General features: G+C 48.3%; 1 protein-coding gene across 1 annotated transcript; it reads right to left on the bottom strand.

Moving 5' to 3' along the window:
* Window positions 1-3217: 3217 nt before the first annotated feature.
* Window positions 3218-4766, bottom strand: LOC119373220 (uncharacterized). Its single transcript, XM_037643229.2, has one exon. It carries the CDS (start codon window positions 4586-4588, stop codon window positions 3965-3967), a length of 624 nt encoding a protein of 207 aa, XP_037499157.1. The 5' UTR covers window positions 4589-4766; the 3' UTR covers window positions 3218-3964.
* Window positions 4767-19639: the final 14873 nt, after the last annotated feature.

The following is a 19639-nucleotide window of genomic DNA, read 5'->3' on the forward strand; positions in this document are numbered from 1 at the left end:
TAAGTTGCACCCGACTATGGGGTTTTACTTGTCAAAGCTGCGACATATATGATAATGAGGCACGTCGTGGTGGAGGCCTCCGGAAATTTCGACCGTCTGGCCCGTGGTCTGGCGTTCTTGAACGTGTATTGACATCGCGCAGTCGGGTCTCTAGCATGTCGCATCCATCGAAAATGCGCGCCTGCCGCGGCTGGGATCGAACTCGCGACTTTCGGGTCAGCGCAGCTGAGCGCCGTATTCACTTCGGGTCAGTAGCTGAGCACGGTGTTCCTAACCTAACCCTTCACGCAGGAGTCGTGCATGTAAGCACTGTGTTGGCGGCGCTCTTTTATACGTACTGCCTCGATGCCAGCGTTCCTTCGTAGAGGGTGGGCAGCGTCCACTATATTTTTTACCCAATATGGCGGCTGCGCGGTCAGTTGATGTCAGCCATAGAGACAAAAAATAAAAAAGAAAAAACGAACTAGAAGGGAGCGTAACGTGAAAATGTTGAAGCCCCGCCGTAAAAAATGAAACAGGAGCATGCCGGGAATGTTGACCAGGGCATGGAGAGAAGGGGGGAGCTGCGTCCTGGGAGGCTGGCTTGTGGACGCTAGGCGCGCGCGCTCGTCAATATTTAGATGCAAAGCATCTTGTGGCGGTGTTCAAACCGGTGGTGTGCGGCGTGACCACCCTTACTGCGCATGCGCAAACACTCTCCACACACCTCCAGATCCCCTCCGCCTCTCCACTTACCCTCTCTACTCCCCTTACACTTCCCCTCTCCGCTCCCCCTCTCCACTTCCCCTTCCCTCTCCACTCCTCTGAAACGCGGGCTCGACATGCCGAAACGCTGCTTCGTATCGCCTCATGGTCTCCTTTAGCGGGAGACCATGAGGCGATATTTGTTTTTGTTCATGAGCCCGCCAAAAAAAAGAAACAGGAGCATGATGGGAAATGTGACACGAACATGAGGAACAAGCGGCTTCATAGGAGGTTGGTTTGTGGACGCCAGGTGTGCTTCCTCCTATTTTTTTATTGCGATAGTACAAAGGCGATAATGTCGCCCCGCGTGTCGTTATAGTCTGTGTGCGAGTGAAAGCGTGCGAGGCATACAATAACGTAGCCAGAATTTTTTTTCGGGCAGGGGGGGGGGGGGAGATGTTTTAATGAGAAGGAGGAGAGGTCGGCCTGGAAAGCGGGTTTCTAGCCTGCTACTCCTCACGGGGGTAAGGGGGAAGGGGAAAGAAAGAGAAAGAGGGAGGTGTCATGATAGGCGACGATGGTATGGCACAATGAGTCACTGTACACACTGTCTCGCGCGGGGACAGGACACGCGCAAAAGTTCTTATGCCGCACATGTTCTAAAGACGAGCATCTAAACCTGTATCACTGAGAAATATCAATAGGCACTTTAAATTTCGTTGGGCCTGACATGGTCTGCATGCTCCCAAGCACCGAAAAGCTTATGTTGGTGCGTGTGTTTGTATGTGTGCGTGTATGTATACACACGCAAAATTGAAAAATACTTAGGGGGGGGGGGGGGTCGACTGTGGGAATCGACGCTATGCGAAGCAATCGGACATTGTTATAAATTGAGAACATCGCGTTAATTAAATGCGCGTCTCGCACTGCGGCTCCGTATGGCTTGAAGTGTGGTCCCTGATTTTATAACTTAATGCATTACAAAGTGCGGAACAGGCTTTTGCCTTCAAGTGTTGCAGAGAGCGTGACCTGCTGCCGAAATATTTAATTAACGAGGTCATCGTATCGAGACCAGACATCCGGATTGGTCGAAGGGGGTGTGTCGGATATAACTTAAGAAGTCCGGAGAAGCCCCGCCCAGATGACAGAAGCACGGAAGCCGATCGCCTCCGCGACTAAAGAAATAGTGCCGCTCATGCACTCGGCAATGTTCTCCGAAGGCGGGGCCACCGGCCGTCCGACTTGCGTCAGTCTGGAGAGCATGCCCATTGGTTTCAAGACTGCGATAGTAGCAGCACGTGTTGCACCCCAAGAAACTTCCGTTTCTTCAGTTCAACACCGAAGCGGAAAGCGTGTTTTTAAGTTATGTCAGAGTAAGGAAAGACCCTTTTTCCGCCTTCAGATAAAAGGAAGGCGCATAAGTTAAGGACTAACTCTTATAATGTTGGGTATAGATTAGAAGCATCTTTATTTGTTTGAAATACTTGGCTGGGCACAAGGTGAGAAGTGTTGAAAATCTGCGGGCTACACCCGCCAATGCTTTTGTTCCCCGCCAATGTTACGTCAGTGCACGAAACCGGAAGCCGTCCAGGGTCTGTCTTTGTAAACAGCGAAACCGTCTATTGTGTGCATCCGTCTTTGAGGAAATGCTGCAGTCTTCTAAGATTGTATCTATGGGCGTCTACTGGGGGGGGGGGGGGGGGGGAGAGGGGGTCAGAAGGGGTACTTGTGCCCCCTCAAACCACACCATGCGCTCCCCTTCTCCTCCCGCCGTGATGCAAGGGAACTTTGCACTCCCATGCCAAAATCCTGCCGACGCCCATGGTTGTATCCGACTGTAGATGTAGCCCACCGCGATTTAGCCGAAGAATTAAATGGTCTTGCATTTGAAAGACCTCGTACGAGCAGAAGTACTACGAGCGTATAGTTTACCTTTCCCACCCTGGCTCAGTGTCCCTTGCATGGACGTAGGTGAGGGGTGTTCAGGGGCCTAATTCACAAAACTTCTATTCAGTACATTTTTCCGTTGGTCAGCCGCCTTCGCCAATGATATGTCCCGCATCGTGGTTGGCTGAAATATTCTCTTACGAAAATTTTCATCGCAAGAGGTTTTTGTGAATACAGGCCCAGGCCCAGGTGCTCTCGTCGCGCATGACTGCATCAGGACTAGATGTTCACAGTTCCGTGTTACCGGAATGCATTTTCTCACCAAGACCTCGAGGAACTGCTCCGGGCCCCGTTAAGTCCCAATTTGTCTAGAATCTCGTAACATTAGTCGGGACTGTAAGTAAAGTATGGCACGGCAAAATCGGCCTTGTGCGTGCACCAGAAAAGGATAGGTAATATAATTTTATTTGTGTGACATTCCGCGACGAAATCGGATCTGTCAGATTGCCAGCACCGAATTCTTTTGCGCAATCTACGGAATGACACTAAGCATTATTTCTGCCTGTTTCGCATTACAAAACGTCGGATGAAGACAAAGGAACGCTAGAGACATATATCGCTCAAAATTTCGTTATAGTCGTGTGTTTGTGTCTACCATTACTGCTTCACACTCGCGCATGCTCTAAATACTCCCGCGCCGCACTTAATCGCTACGCAACCCAGTACCATGTCGCACATACGTGGTGCATAAACTTCGTTTTGAGCAATTCGAATAGGTATAGCGAAATAATAATTACTCAACTGTAGCACCACGTATGTGGACACGTGCGGAAGAACCGGCACGTTATCGAGGAGAGCCTTCGTATAGCTTGCACTTAAAGTACTGGTACTCCAACATGGCGGCTATGATGACGTCAAGGCTTCATAATGACGTTGCGGTTAGCCTGCTTCAGTGTGATGACACGGGCGGAACGTTATTGGCCTCTGTGCATGAATAAGGACAGCCCCTTCAGGTGATATAGTGATAACATCAACGTGACATCACAAACTGTCACACCACGCTCGGTATACTCTAACATGACGGTTTCAGTGGCTTCACTGCAAGCCAGCTGGAATACAATGCGATACCGTTTTTCCCAACGGAATAGCGGCATCTGCAAACAACGCTTCGCATCCAAGAGGCAGGCACACCAGCAGAACTATGTTACATTCACTGAAAGCTCCTTGAATGCTGTCAAACATGGACAGTTCTGCGCCCGGCAGTCTTGGAATCACACGGACTGCACGACGATTCCCTACACGGCACGTCTTCCTCAGCGTTCGCTATGCGTAACCTCTAGCTAAACTGTTCGGTCGCTGGAATGACGTCGAGCGAGAGAGCGTGTTCTTCGAATCAGTACGGCTCCTTGACCGAGGCCTTCACGATGCAGATGACCATGCAGCTGAGCCAAACGAGGAACGGCACCAAGAAAGCGATCACCGGTACGACCAGCGTAAGCCTCTCTTCGACGCTGTAGGGCCTCGTCCGCCGGCGTCGCCTGTGATTGGCGCCGTGCGACTCGTTCACGAACTTGGCCTCGATCCACACGACGTCTCCGTCGAACGTCTGCACGGCCACCACCTCGGCCATGGACGCGTCGATGTGCCGGCTTCTCACCGGCTCTTCGGACTTGTTGCCAGTGCCTCGGTGCCGACCGGTGGCGTTGCCGGACGGCGACAGGACATACCGGAAGAGGCTGCCGACGTCCAGGAGGTGCGGCCGTCGCCGCCTGTTAGGCCTAGCCGCGGTGCCGTTCGCTCGGGTGCCGGTGTCGTCGCTTTTGACGGTGACTGCCTGGAGGCCCGTGATCGGTCTTCCGCCGTCGTCGTCGTGTCCCCCTGGCGGACGGGCGCGTTTGACGACCTCGCGACGTCGTCGAGGGTTCGCCGACCGCGCGGAGCACGGACAGAACAACGCGAGTGTCAGCAGCAGTAGCAGGAGTACCGCCCGGACTTGCCATGTCGCGGTCTTTTGCATGCCGGGCCTTCGTTTTTATAACGTGGCGGGAAGAAACTTGGGCATGCAGCCGGTGCCGACGGTTGTAGGCTTACCGGCGCTTTCCGCGCGCTGGCCGCATGTCTCGACGCGTGCTACAAGCCGCGGGAAGGGCTTGCCAGCGGTTCCGTCGCAATGACGTTGGCGTGAGAGGGCCGGGACGGTGCTGCAAAGGTGCTGGCCGTTGCTGGAATGATGATGACCGTAGTGAAATGGTGGCCACGACGATGGTGATACCGATGGCGTGTTTCGAAAGAGTAGAGAAAGAGAAAGACAGGGAGGTTAACCAGGGAAAGTCTCCGGTTCGCCACCCTGTACTTAAAGAGGGGGAAGGGGATGTAAAAGAAAGAGAAGAAGCGTCTGTGACGACAATAGGCGACAAAACAAACAGAACAAAGTCATGATCTATAGCACCGTCCAAATACTACACACCAAGATTGTCAGTGAGTCACAATTTGTCATTCAGTCCGGTTTCTCGAAGAAACCGCAACAACGCCCTCAGAGCGGCTCGCGTTGAAGACCGTGTAGGCTTGTGCCCCAGGGTTTTGTTCTCTGTGAGAGGGCCGCTCTCTCAGAGTTGAAGTGGTTGCACTCACAGTGAAAGCGCGCGATTGTTCGAAAGAGCATGCAGGCATGGCGTTGTGCCCTTCTAGGTGACAGTTGTCAGCCTACCCTCTCCCTATTTCCTGTGTCATTGTGTGTTTGTACACGCATATAAAAATAACTGAAGTGACCGAGAACTCTTGTATCATGGCATAAGTAAATATTTCTTTTCTCGTGGATCTAGAAAGCTTGAAGAAATTTAAGCCGAAGGAGACACATAATGGGCTCCAGTACTGCATGGTGTAATTGTCAACGTATGCTTCAATCACACGAAAGGGACACACCGAAAGACATTCACCTTCCCCTAAAAAATACTGAATGTCCCGAAAAGCAGTCGTGTTCTGAGCAAGTGGAAGACTCTGCCTCGGGACATACCGCTTATGTATTCTTAGCTAAAAGAACCCCTAGAAGAAGGGCGAGCAATAGTGCCAAAGAGTAAAAATTGGCTGCACTCTTTCAGGCGTGCTCTCCTTGGTGCTCTCAAAAACCGGGCGCTACGGTGTTATTGACTAACCGTGATGAACTAACGAGACTAATAGTAGAAGCCGCCAAAATCGCAAAGTTGGGTAGCGATTGTGTAAGCACGCCGTCCCTGTCAGAAAAAGAATTGTATTTTTTGAACATGCATTAATTTTGTGGTTGGTGCGCATATCTTCAATAAAAGGCTATGATAAGAAATTTCACTTCTCTGCACGTCTCCTGTTAAAATCAGAATGACAAAAATGTACTTCTCTGCGCATGACATCTGGCTGTAGCGTTTGAGCATCACCACTGTATATATTCGTGCTTCGGTTGAAATAAACCTTTCTGTTGAAAGTTAGCGCACGTGTTGTGTCCTCCCTTCTCGTCCTTGTGTTATTTTGCGCTGCAAATTTTTCCTAAATTTAACAAGGTCTGAAATATTGTAAACCACACAAATAACCAAGAATTAATCGAGACAATTAACCTAAAGTCGCGAAAAGCGCTTCTCAAACATGCGGCTGATACGCGCGCCGTGCAAGAGAGGGCGCCACCGCCTCGGCAAGCGCGCGATCGCCGACGCGATGGCAGTTAAGCGCCAAGATAATCACTAGGTTGCCCGTGCTACGCACTTCCTTAGGTTTGACGGTAGTGGAGCTGCATTAAACACTGGATTTAGAACTACACCAAGCCCTACGCAAGAACGACATATTTTTTCGAAAGTTGCGCGCTCACCGGGAAACATATTTTTTTTTTTTGTATGTGAGCATAACGTTCATGCTTCATCTTCATCATCCACTATATGCTCATCATATTCGTTGGCGTCCTTCGGCACGTGGCTCAGTCTTGGGCTCAGTCAAATAAAATTTAAGTATAATTAGTCAAAAGCAGCCCAGGAATATTAACCTTTTAGACATACTGGAATAATCCACGTATTTATTAGCCAATACCAATGTGTAGCGATTGGTGTAGTTGTAAATCCTGCGCTAAATGCAGCTCGACTACTGTGAAATCTGAGTATTTATTTATTTATTTATTTAATATACCTCAAAGGCCCCCCGACGGAGGGCTTCACATGAGGGTGTGGGCAAACAATATAGGGTTAATAAAACGATGATTCTGTGGCATTTCTAAATTTATCCGTGTTGTAATGATGGATGACACTCGGGGCAAGATCGTTCCAGTCCCTGGCTGCCTGAGCGAAAAACGAGTGATGGTGGGCTGTGCGTGATGGTGAGTATGTGCGTAGCACGGGCACCCAGCGATTCCCGTTCGTAGACTTCCCGCTTCTCCGTTTACCAAACCATCGATGACCTCAGTGTTTGAGGTAAGCATGCAGGGTTCCACCCGGCACGAGTGGAATCTTGTTAGGAAGATTCGCTAACTCGGTGTGCGCCATGCGTGCTACATTTTTCTACGCTTTATCGACTTCCCGCTTAGATATACGTGTCGTCTGCAGCGAGTTCCATCAGGTTGTTTCCCCTTCAGATGTAGCGACGCAAGCGCCGGTGGGAGGAGTAATCGCCCGCTTGGCGAGGCGGTGGCGCCCTCTCTTGCGCGGCGCGGGTGACAGCCGCATGTTTTCGAAGCGTTATTTTTAGTGATTTTAAGTTAATTAATGTGATTAAGTCTTTGTTATTTATGTTAATCATATACTGTTTTAGACATTGTTCGTTTATTTTAACCCGGTTTTGTGCATTGCTAGCCTTGTTTTAGGCCTGTATTGACCACTTGATTTCCAACGTGATCACGCCACATAAGATCTACGGATAGACGACACTAAAGTGCTACGCACTTAAAAAAGCCATAGCTGGTCTGGCGATGACGTCGTATCGCCGGTGTCGCTGGGTGGCGGAATGTTTTTTCCTGAGTTTTCAACTTATCGTGCAAGAAAATCTCTGAACACGTGGAGGAAACAAATAAAAAAACGAACAAGCTATAATACGTTTATGTTGCGCGCATCTTTTTTTTTTTTTTTCTTGCGTTACTTACGCCACCTGACTCCTCTTATGTCTTCCAGGATCAAGGTCCCTGTGATTTTACGCGAAAATCTCGAAGGCTATTTATTGGGCGATAAAGTGGCGGGTAGAGCTCGATCCGCTTATCAACGGCGCCCGTTTCCTCCAGCGCCGTGGCTTTCGGCGCATTCTTTGCCCGGTGCTGCAGTTTTCAAAACGAAAAAGTTTATGAGCGTTGGTGTGTTCGCCGTTCAGTGAAAGAGCATGCTAAAGAAAAACAAAACCCCATAATAATCCCTTTTTTTGTTGCAATGCCGCGACCACTTCTAATGTTACATTTATCCTATAATACTCGTGCGCCCTACTTCGTCATTCTCGCCCGCAGTAGTTCTGGCGAGCGCCACTAGGTGTTGATGCGGTCGGCAGCGATGTAGGCGCTTCTAAAAAAGTGTTCGAGGGCCATGCCCCCGTGGATAGTTTTTTAAACGTCGCAAATTGTAGTACTAACACTGACTTTGTCACGCCAGCGACTGGCAGCTTTTAGAACGAGCAGAGTGTTGTGGTTGTGCTTAACAAATATGGGAGATTTTACAGTAAGCTCTCTGTACATGTTATTTGTGTTATTCGCGATTTATAGACATACTCTGGGACAGCCGCAGGCAGCGGTCCCTATTCAGACTATTATTACGGATGTGTTTAGAAAAATTTATTGTATCACAAACGGTTAACATAACAATTGAACATGACGTTTTCTTGCTAGAAATACGTTCACGAGAAAGACAAAACATAATTCAGTAACATGGACATAAATAAACACATGAAATGACGCGGAGGCAACACGTACAATTGATGTTTAGCACATTTACACACACATACATATAATATGTCACAAAAAGCTAGGTATATTTATGCACATTATGTGGTAAAACAGAAAGCACAAATAAAACATCAATATGTACATCTTGTGTATTTACATGGCGCTTCTGCCGATACCAACCGAGACATCAGCCTACCAAAACCAGGCAGGCAAAACAAGCTTTACGCGTCTGTCACAGACCAACACAAAGGGGCAAGACCAGTGCCGAAGGAATTCCTCCTCGCCGAGGAAGAAGAGCTCCTCCGACAGAACAGATAGAAGCTCCGTGTACAGTCGCTCTAGGATTGGGAAGAGAGCGCGACGGCGACGGCCCGCTGCAACCGCCTCGCAGCGGTTGCGCCAAAGACAGAAAGCGCCGGCAACAATGAGAAGGCACGCGAAGCGACCTCGAGAACAACGCCCAGAACAAACGAAACGATTTACTCCGAGGCCGTGAAATCCGGCATGCACGGTCCTCCAGAAAATACGTGCAATGACACATTGCCTCAGAACATGCTGATTTGTTTCCTGAAGGGTGCAGTTCGGGCATGTTTCTGACTGTACCATTCTCCACCGCTCGAGGCGGTCGAGAGTTGGAAGCACACCCCATCCCAGACGCCACATGAAGTCCCGGAGGTGGCCAGGCAGAAAAGACGCCGTTAGCGCGCTCCAAGTCACACGACTAGAGCGTACCCGGCGAGCCGGGGGAACTAGTGGGAGCAATAAAGCAGCTGTTGTATTAACAATAGGATTGCTCAGCACATCTACTCCAGGGCAGGTCGCCTCGACATGCCGAAAAAAATCACAGCATATCCACGGGGTGAATGATGATGAGTGGGGCGAAGCTACGGAGGGAATCATCTGTAAACCGTGAAACTCTTCCGTGAAATGCGCCCAGTACATAATATAAAGAGTGTGAAACATCGTGTATATATTAAACATCAAACTTTTATTGTACTGTTGGTTTACGTGGTCCCTTCATTATCACTTGTGATCGGTGAAATGCAAGGAAGAAGTCCGCTCCCGAGCGAAAGAGCGCCAAGAGCGACCGCATTCCCCGCTCGCCCTGTGCGAATTAAAGGCAAGGCTAGAGGGAAGACAGGACGCGCGTTCCACGACGCGAGGTCGGTAGCATGCCCAACGAAAGCCAACGGAACGCGATCGTGCAAGTGCTCCGGCTTCGCATCGCCTCATGGTTCCATTTAGCGTCCCAAAACCAAATATATTGCTCAAGGTGTGCCTTGCGTTTTTCGTAGAAATAATTTCTTTATCATGTACATTAAGACGAAAAGTTGAAAGCTCACTAGAGTGTATCGCCCGCAAAGTATGTCTTTTAGTGTGATTTAACTCTCGTACGGCAGGGTCCTCGCGCCGTTGCCGGTCCACCTCGCCCGTTGACGATCGGGCGAGGTGGCTACATACAACTACTACTACTACACTTTAAGAAAAACATCTGGCGTTCTTTCGTTCTGCTTTTACAAAACATCTGGCGTCTTTCGTTGGTTTATTTCATCAATCAACGGCGTTTTGAACAAAATTTTTATTGTTTAATCACGCACAGGAGAAATCTCACCAGGCACTACCTTGGAGGTAAACAATGGCTGCTAATGGGAATGAGAGACAGAAGAAGTCGGCTTTTAGCTAACACTTACACTTCTACTTCTACTAACGTTTCCTACTGGAACATGCCAATGGCTGCTAATGGGGAATGAGAGACAGAAGAATTCGGCTTTTAGTTAACGCGAACGCTGCGAATTTTTTATTGTTCAACAACGCACAGGAGAAATCTCCCACCGGCACCACCTTGGAGGTCAAAGCGTAAGACTTGTTACGTACTACGATCAGGGGGAGGTTACTCCGTATACCTCCCATAGGATGCCTTAATTCATGACGTCAGCGCTGGCAGCGCCAAACGTCCCTTCAGTTAATATCCTGGCGGCTGGGATTCAGAGACTCGAACGGCAGAATGGCGGCGCACACGGTATGCGTCGTCATGGCAACACTAACACCAGCCGCGCCTCCTCTCCTAGCACGCTCGCGCGCGCCGGGTTTTTCTCTTTTTGTTTTGTTTGCGTGCGCGGGCTGCCTATCCCTTTCTTTTATGACCCCCTCGCCCCTCCTCCGCGTGCTGCGCCGTGCAGGCAGCGCGCCGGGCGCCTTTTTTTTTTTTTTTTTTTGCATCCGCCGCGCGTGCTGCGCCGCGCGTTCGTTGCGCGTTTGAATGTCCGCAATTTGCAATCAGGCATTCTGCAGACACTGCAGTCGTGCAGCATGTGCCAGAACGCAACAGAATGAATTGCACTCACAACACAAAATATCTTTGGTCTCTTTTTATTCTCCTCGTTTCCGAAAATCAACATTCTATCAAATGTGGTGCGATACAGGCTCAGGATATTAACATACACGTGTTCATGATCACTAGACGACACGAAAGTTCTCGGCAGTGTTAAGAATTTAAAGAACAGTGGAAAAAAAAAAACAGAACATAACACTAAGGCACATATTCAAAAACACAATATTTATACTGACAAAAGTGCAGAACAGCTTCTGATATATGCGCACGATATTGCACAAAATTATCATAACTAACAAAATTGAACATTCCTGAAATGCAAAAACAATGAAAGCAGTTGAAATACCTAAAAGTAGAATAATAATGTAACGACCATTTTAAATATGTCAAAATGAACTCCACATATAACACAACTAATATTGGCCGCACTTTATTGACTACATTTCCAAAAACGTTGATTTTCATATAACTAGTGATGATAAACGCGGAGAAAATGAACGGCTGATATCGGATGATTCATGCCATCTCTTCTTGAAGTGCGCCGATTCTGCAATTCCTTCAGCTTTTCTCTGGGCGCACCGATCAGCTGTGTTGCGTTCCGAAATACGCCCTAAAGAAAAGGGCAAGTTTCAATCAGATAAAGAGCGCCGTCGATTCGTGAAAAACTGAACTCGTTTGTTCGTCTCAGAGCAGCATAAGTTTTCATACATCTACCTAATGTCTCACAAACGTGGTTATAGGCGATGGGGAGTAATTAACCGGAGACAAATGCAAAGCACACACTCAAGCACGCGGTTCTGTGTCCGCTGCTTGTTCGTATAACGATTTAAACGCAGCATCCTGTCCTTTTCAAATCAGTCATTTTTGAAAACAGTAACTGTAGCCCCACTGCAGAGAACAGCTACTCGGTATGGACGTGAATTCAAATTGACACAATGAAAACCGCGACTCAAAGTTCGTTGTCTGTCTGTCAAAGGGCACGCTCACCTGTCGTTCTTTTGGGGGCCGGCACATATATTCCGGGACTTGTTCTGGAAGTATTCAAGCAACAAAGCACTATGCACGAACAGCGCGAGTCGTAAAACATCGCGTCGCACAAGCACACAGCGAGCGAGCACCATGAAACGGACGAGCGACGACGGCTAACGCACGCTGCGCACGCCTTACCAACGCCAGACACGAAACTTTCTAACGGATTTCAAAGTCGGCGGCGCCAGCAAGGCGGCGGAAAGCGCGGCTCCCGCATGAAAGGGAGTTGATCCCGCCAGAGGGGGGGTTGAAGAGAGTTGGGATAGAGTAACTGGAAAATCAGAGTACCGCAAAGGTAGGCTGCACGCGGGCAACATTGGGTGGCGGCGGCCATGTCCCTTCCAGACCGTCCGGCGCGTTGCTAGCGTGTGTTGTGAAGATGTTGTGAAGTGACCGATCTTTTAGCCTCAGTGCCGTGTTACGCTCGGCAGAACGGCATTATGTGTGTGTGTTTCTTCAAGAGGATATTAGAAGTGATTTCGAGTCATCGACAGGTATGGATAGACTGCGCGGTTAGCGGTGTAACTAATGAAACGTACGGCGAATCTTGCCATGTGGTCGCGAACTCTCTTCGCGGCTTCATCGGTCTCTTTTCGTGTCGGGCCCGGGCGTGTTCGCTAGGTCCGGATCTGTAAACATAGTTGCATTAGCGCAGTGACATCGTGCGAGATGCCATTTCGACATTTGGTGAATCTTGACTGTTTGCGCTAGCTTTGCAGTCGGTGTTCAGGTTCACTGCACTCGAGAACGTTATCGAACATCGAGAACATTCAACATTGCGCCCTTCGACTGATCGCTCACGCATAGCTTGCTTGCGCACCGTGCTTGCTGTTCAACTGGTTGATATGCGTAACAGAAGTTAAGAAGTTGAAAACTTCTTAATTCTTCCACCCAGCCAGACAGACTTCTGTCGAAATGTTTACATTTAAGTAACAGAAGTTGTGTGTGTACGGTAATTGGAAGTTGTGCGCGACGTCTTGATTTGGAATGCCAGCAGCCGAAAGTACGGGCGAATCGGCGTGCGGTATAGGTAAGGTGCATCTTATCTTACGATACGTAGAAAATAGGCCATCAAAAATGATTGACACCACTACTTAATTGTTTCATTTCCTATTGCTTGTCTCCTTAATATTCCCAACGTTGCAATGAATTTGCAAATATCTTGCTGTGTTCCGACAAACAGTTCTTTTTTTTTTTTTGGCGTTGCCAGCGCGTAAACAGCTGGGGTTCGGTTTCTGCACTGCTGCACTTTTTTTTCATAATGCACTCTTATTAAAACTTCCTCGGCACGGTGCTTTATGTTCTTTTGATCAGAAATAGCACATCCCGGAATTTTTAAAGCGTATGCTACTGCAACACAGTATGTATACAGACTTAGGGCTCGCATAAAATCGACTCCCTTAATGCGTGGGATCTGCTTTTTTTTTTCTGTGTTCATTTCTCACCGACTATGCAGTACTTTAAGGGTGCGCTCGGTGCATGCAGCATTAGCAGCATTTTTTGCAACAAATTTAAAAATACGTTTGATAACATTATATACCAAGTTTATCAACAGAGTTCCACGCTTCTGTTTTGTGCAATGCCAAAGATCATGCCACAATTGCCTTCAAGGTATACCAGTAAACAGTTATTATTTTAATAAATCTTCGATATCGCTCTCGTGCGTGACACGCTTATAACTCGGATAGCATGCGTAATCTGTTCAACAGATCGAGATATAACAGCCGAGCAAATAGAAAGGTATGAAGTTTTCAATATCGCTGACCATAGCGAACCGAAAAGGTGAAGTATCCTGTCGCATAAGATCTTTTCCAGCAAAGTTAGCGTAGTTCACTGCAGGAAGGAGTGTTATTCGAGAGGGGCGAATTCGTTCAGGCCGACTAAGCAGCCACGTAGAACGGCGTTCTTTGACATTAATTTTTCCCACACGGCAAACGAGATTCCCAGAGTACACACTATGAAAAAATCGAGTATTTGGGGAATATTTCTGCCACACAACAATAATCGTCATCCAGCGCGCGTACTTTCCTCGCGTTATCACCGCGGTCCCGGGACTTCCCGGTCACGAACGGCACGCGCGTTATCAGCGTGACATAGCATTCTTGACAGGAAAGTGACGAGAGCCGGGTTTTCAAGAAAGGAAACGCGAGCAAGCCAGATGACGATTATTGTTGTGTGGCAGAAATACTCCCCAAATACTCCATTTTTTCTTAGAGTAACATTCGATTGATGGTGAGCTACTCTCTTCTGGCATCTGTATGCAGTGGCGTAGCCAGGGGGTGGCACACCGGGCCCGGGCCCGCCCCCCCCCCCCCCCCCCCCCCCCGAAAAAAATGTCTGCTTACGCCCCTGTCAAGCCCCTGTCTGCATGACGCGTTTAAAAAAGCAACGAAGTACTTCTGGGGACCGTGGTACTGCTAAATGTCCGGCCACGCTCTGCATTGAACGCGCCTGCACCCAAAGCGCTTGGAAGGGATATGGCGGCGAGAGGTCACGTGATGCGAGTAAGCCAATCGCGTCGGCGGCGGCGCGCGGAAAACAGATGCGATACTCTGAAATTTTTCCAGTGACTCTAAGTTGGGAGGAAAGAGACGGAACGCAGATTTTAACTCTGATCCCAGTCGACAGATGGCGCCTCAATTTGCCATACCGGTCACGTGGGTTTCTTTCACTAGCCTGCTACGATGACGACGACTACGAGGGACGAACGGGTGCCGCCTTAAAGGGGCCCTGCAACACCTTTCTTAGTTATATTGGAATAGTCTCATTATTGACGTATGACTCTTCACGAGTCATATGCCGCAAAAATTTTTCGAATCCGTCAAGTCTAAGTGGTGTTACCAAATTATAGAGATCACGTTCCGCAGCTTTCACCCTCAACTCAACGCCGCGAGCGCGCGGAACTGCCTAGGCAGCGAGTCGACGGGGGGAGCGCAGAGAGGCGAGGCTCCGCCCAAGAGCGCCGGCGGAGTTTCTTTCTTCATTTTTTTCTCTCTGACGTCTGGGCGCAACCACGTGGTCTGTGCCGCCACTTCCGGTCGGCTTGCGTCGTTCTCGTCGCGCGGAGTCGATCGCTCTGTGTATCGCGCGTGCTTGAAAACTGCGCGTCGGTTTGGTAATGTTGGGTGTGCACCTCGAACGCCGTAGTGTTTTCATCGCTCTGCCAACCATGGAAGCAAACCTGCGCGCTCGTTTGGAACGAATGACAGCTGAGATCGGTTTCGGCCCATACTCCGATACACCGCCTCGTAAGACGGCACTGGCAGACGACCCCGAAGCGCCGCCATTACGGACGCCAGCATTGTTATCGGAGACACGCTGCGCCCGTGCCTCGGTCGGTCGTGAGAACGTGCCGACGATTCAGTTCTCAGCTGACGAGGCAACACTCGAACGGCTGCCACTCTCAACGGCAACCGGCGATGGTCAAAAGCACAGAAATATTCACGTTTTCGGCACTGCGCATGGCGAAGAAAACGGAACCACGCAACTACGAGCAGACGAGCTGTCGGTGAGACCGGAAGTGCTAATATTAATGTTTGATCGGTGTTTTTAACGCGATAACATAATATAAACATACATATTATCTACTTATTGAACTCAAAATTAACAACGAAAGTAATATGAGGGTGTTATCGTGATTATAACACCAGCCAATGGTGGAACTGCCGACAATCGCGTCATATTTTGCGGACTAATACATCATTTGTCGAGAGAAGAGGGAGCGATTTTCAGCTGACTTTGAGAATTTATTGTAAATTCCAGGCCATGCGCATCGCTATAATATTTGGCTCGCGTGTTCACGGGAGCCTCCACTACCGATCGGCAGCGCTTTTTGAGCATGCTCGAAAAGTGTTGCAGGGCCCCTTTAAGGAGCTTCGCCCCTAAAAGTGCAACAGCTGTTGTTGCATAAAACTAAGTACACCGATACTACTGCGAGTGAAGCTGAAAGCACTGCTTTTGCAGACTAAAACCTATGCTACACAACCGGCAAATGTGCTCTCGGTATTCAGAGCTTTCTACGCGAAACAGCGTTTGATCTTGCCTGCGAAATGCAATGTAATTGTAGTGCTGTTAAGACAATCAACCACGGCGTCGGTCCTTTCACATAAACCTTTCATAGTGACTATTTGAATGGTGAAGATGGGGACAACTTGCAAGATATTTGTATTGCGTCCGGCGAACAATGCCGCGTCGTGTGCCCTCCGAGACTGTAACGGAGAGCCACTCCGAAAGCGCTCTCATCAGCCCCAGGAAGGTAAATGTTTTAAAGGGACCCTAAAGAGAAACAATGGATCGGTTTAGATCGATAAATTGTGCTCTGAGAACTATGATGTCGTTAATTTCGCCATAATAGGTTTATTAATAGAGGATAAAATCAAGTTCAAAGTTTCATTTTTAAATTTCGCGCCGAAATCTTCCCGCGTGACGTCACGAATTTCAAAGAGAGTTTATCGTATTTTGGCGCCATTGGCTCAACAACATTACCCCAAACTTGGTATGTTGAGTCTATAGCCCTCTCAGAGGACAATGTACTTCATTTTTACCGATTAGGAACTACGTAGTCCCTAGTAGGCGCCGTCAAAACATGTGACGTTATGGCGAATGGTGCGGAAACTTCAAGGTGGCGTCGCCACCCACATTTTGTTTGTGCGTGTTTTCTCGCTTGCTAAGCGTCTTCTCGCAGCAAGCGTAGTTTTTGGTATCGTGAAAGAGTACTTTACTAATATGAGATAAATCGTTTTGCCCTTTAGTGTCCGTTTAATGCATGAGAATTCTTGGGGCGTACTTTCCCAGCATATCCCTCCATTCGACGCTCGGTCGGCAACGTGACGCGTTTCGAATGGAAATTAATACATAGGGTTCTGCAGGAGATGCATGGGAAATGTACAGCGCACTGATATAAATGCTGCAGCAAGCATTATCGTTGCCCCCCCCCCCCCCCTTTCCGGAAACTTTCAGTTTTGCATGTATACACATACGAACACGCGCACGAACATACGAACATAAAAGGTGGAAAAGGCGGTCGAATCCCCCAACCCCGAAAAAGATTTCTGGCTACGTCCCTGGCGGCAAGACAATTTATACTTACGCAGCGATATAGGCCTTCGTAGGGTTCACCATTTGAGGGGGGTTGCAAAGCCACGACAGCGCACCTCTCCCCCCACTCCCCTCCAAAATGGACGAGTCCGAAAGAACTCTTCTTTCGGACTTCGTAATCGACGCATAAAGAGAGGGAGGGAGAGAAAGATGAAGGAAAGACATGGAGGTTAACCAGAGGAAGCCTCCGGTTTGCTACCCTGCACTTGGGAAGGGGAAAGGGGAGGCAAAAGAATGAAAGAGAAGAAAAATTTGTGAGCGCAGGAGGTGGCAAAACAAACAAAACAGTTATGTCTATAGCACCGTCCAAGTACTAAACAAACACCAACATTGTCTACAAACGGTCATAGTCTGTCATTCAGTCCGGTTTCTCGGAGAAACCGCCACAGCGCGCTCAGAGCAGGCATAATTCGGGAGTGCATGGTTCCGAAACCGATACTGCGTGGTTCTAGCGGTCAAGCCAAGCCGATCTTCGCTGCCATGATGGCGTGACCTAATGCGGAGCGCGCGCAGTTCGCCTGTGCGACATTCACGTGCGGTGTCATGCCGCATTTCTCGACGCATCGAAGTGCGTTAATTGGCGACGACACTGTAGCGCACTAGTTGGTTTACTGGTGCGGTCTAAAGCACGCCTGACATTCAAGAGAAATGGCTCTTGCAAAGCATAAAGGTAAGCCCCTAACATGTGCTGCGCAAGCGTACAGTCTCCCGTGCGCGGTGATGGATGAGGCTTGGAAACTATACTCGGTTACAACGTATGCAAAAAAAAAAAAAAAAAAATGTGGGCTCCGCCCACATAAGCGCGGCGCGCCTGCCTGTTACCCGTGAAATACAGTCGTGCTAGCTGGTCTCCTCTCGAACCGCCGTAAGTACTTTTTCTCGGCTAATATAAATACTACGCATACAAAAATACACTAAAGAGAAAATCAATTGATTTAGGGTGATAAATTATACTCTGAGAACCAGGGGCGTAGCCAGAAATTCTTTTCAAGGGAGGGGGGGGGGGGGTGTTCTACCATACTTTATGTTCGTGCGTGCGTTTGTATGTGTGCGTGTATATATACGCAAGCAAAACTGAAAATTTCGGGGGGGGGGGGGGGTTGAACCCCCCCCCCCCTTGGCTTCGCCGCTGCCGAGAACCCTTATGTCGTTAATTTTTCCATCATAAGCTTATTAATAGAGGAGAAGATGAAGGTCAAAGTTTCATTGTTAAATTTCGCGCCGAAATATTCACACGTGACGTCATGGATTTCAGAGTGCATTTTCCGCATTTTGGCGACATTAGCTCAACGAAGTTTCCCGAAACTTTTTATGTTAAGTCTATGGCCCCCTCAGAGGATAATGTACTTCATTTTTACTGATTACGGACTACGTGTACGGCCTTGTAGACGCCGTCAAAATCTATAACGTCCCGGCGTTTGGTGGGGAAATTTCAAGGTGGCGTTGCCGCACGCATTTTGTTTTTGAGCGTTCTCTCGCTCACCAAGCGTCTCCTCTCGGCAAGCGGGGTGATTTTGGTATTGCGAAAGAGTAATTTATTATTACGAGAAAAATAATTTTTCTCCTTGGCGTTCCTTTAAAAGTTAAAGGTTCGTGATTAGTACCTAAAACGTTACGTTTCCGACCTGAAACTTCAGCGACACAATCGTGTATCTGTATGGGGAAGCCAACGATCGGAAACTCTCAAAAAGTGCTCGACGTCACGAAAATGAGCGAGCGCTATTGGATGGAGCAAGTACTCCGAGGGACGGGCAGCGGTGGCTGTGGGCGGAGCTGACGTCTTTCTTAGGTTGTAACCGACTATAGTGCGTGCGAATCTTGCTCAGTATTTCTTTCATCGAAATCTTGGTGACATTTTGATACCTACCATCATAGGCCGGCAAAAAAATTGGAGCTCACTCGAACTCACTCAAGAAATATATTTTGCTCTGAGGGCTCACTCGGACTCAGACTCACTAAACTTTTTCTCAGCCGGGCTCACTCAGACTCAAACTCGCCAACATATTACTCAACCGGACTCACTCAGACTCACGGCTTCACCTGAGTCTGAGCGAGCTTGAGTGAGTCGACTTATTAGTCCGTTGGCGTAAAATGAGCTTTTTCAATCATGGTGTCAATCCTCTTTAACGCCAATGTCTCACACAATCTGTGCTCTACAATACGCATTTTGATCTTTTACCTTCAAATACGAGTTATCATATATCACATATCATCATTATCGTATATCGATCCAGTAAGGACATTTTTATGAAGTACGCGTCTCACACGATATAGGGTCATTCCACGCCAAACGTCCCAAAAATTGCGCTCGACCCTCTCCAATTGTATTGTAAAAAAATGTGGACGTTCATATGCAGTGCACTATTTGCCCTCGGAAAGTATTTTTTGGAAAAAAACATTTTTCTTGTCTGTTACAGTGATTTGAATTTTGCCGTAGTGGGTGAAACATAGGTTGCGAAAAAATACTCTAAAAAATACAATACTTTACGGAACGCCTTAAATATCGGCTGTTTACTTGAAAAGGAATTTAAGACGAAAAAGTCATGAAAATGGCAACAATAGCTACACGCTCGCTCATTTAAGTGCTTGCGCGGGAACGTCAATTTGAGCATTTTGGCGGCTTTGTAACTCTGATCTCACAAAAATAATACATGTTTTTACAGATTAAGTTATAGCACACTCCGCTTTAATTTTGGGGATAATAAAGAAAGTCCGTGATGGCTTTTTTTAAATTGCAT

Source organism: Rhipicephalus sanguineus, chromosome 11 (genome assembly GCF_013339695.2).
Source record: "Rhipicephalus sanguineus isolate Rsan-2018 chromosome 11, BIME_Rsan_1.4, whole genome shotgun sequence".
NCBI lineage: Eukaryota > Metazoa > Arthropoda > Arachnida > Ixodida > Ixodidae > Rhipicephalus > Rhipicephalus sanguineus.

Excerpts from the sequence above, each read along its gene's own strand:
- LOC119373220 (XM_037643229.2), bottom strand. The coding sequence starts at position 4,588 with ATGCAAAAGACCGCGACATGGCAAGTCCGGGCGGTACTCCTGCTACTG.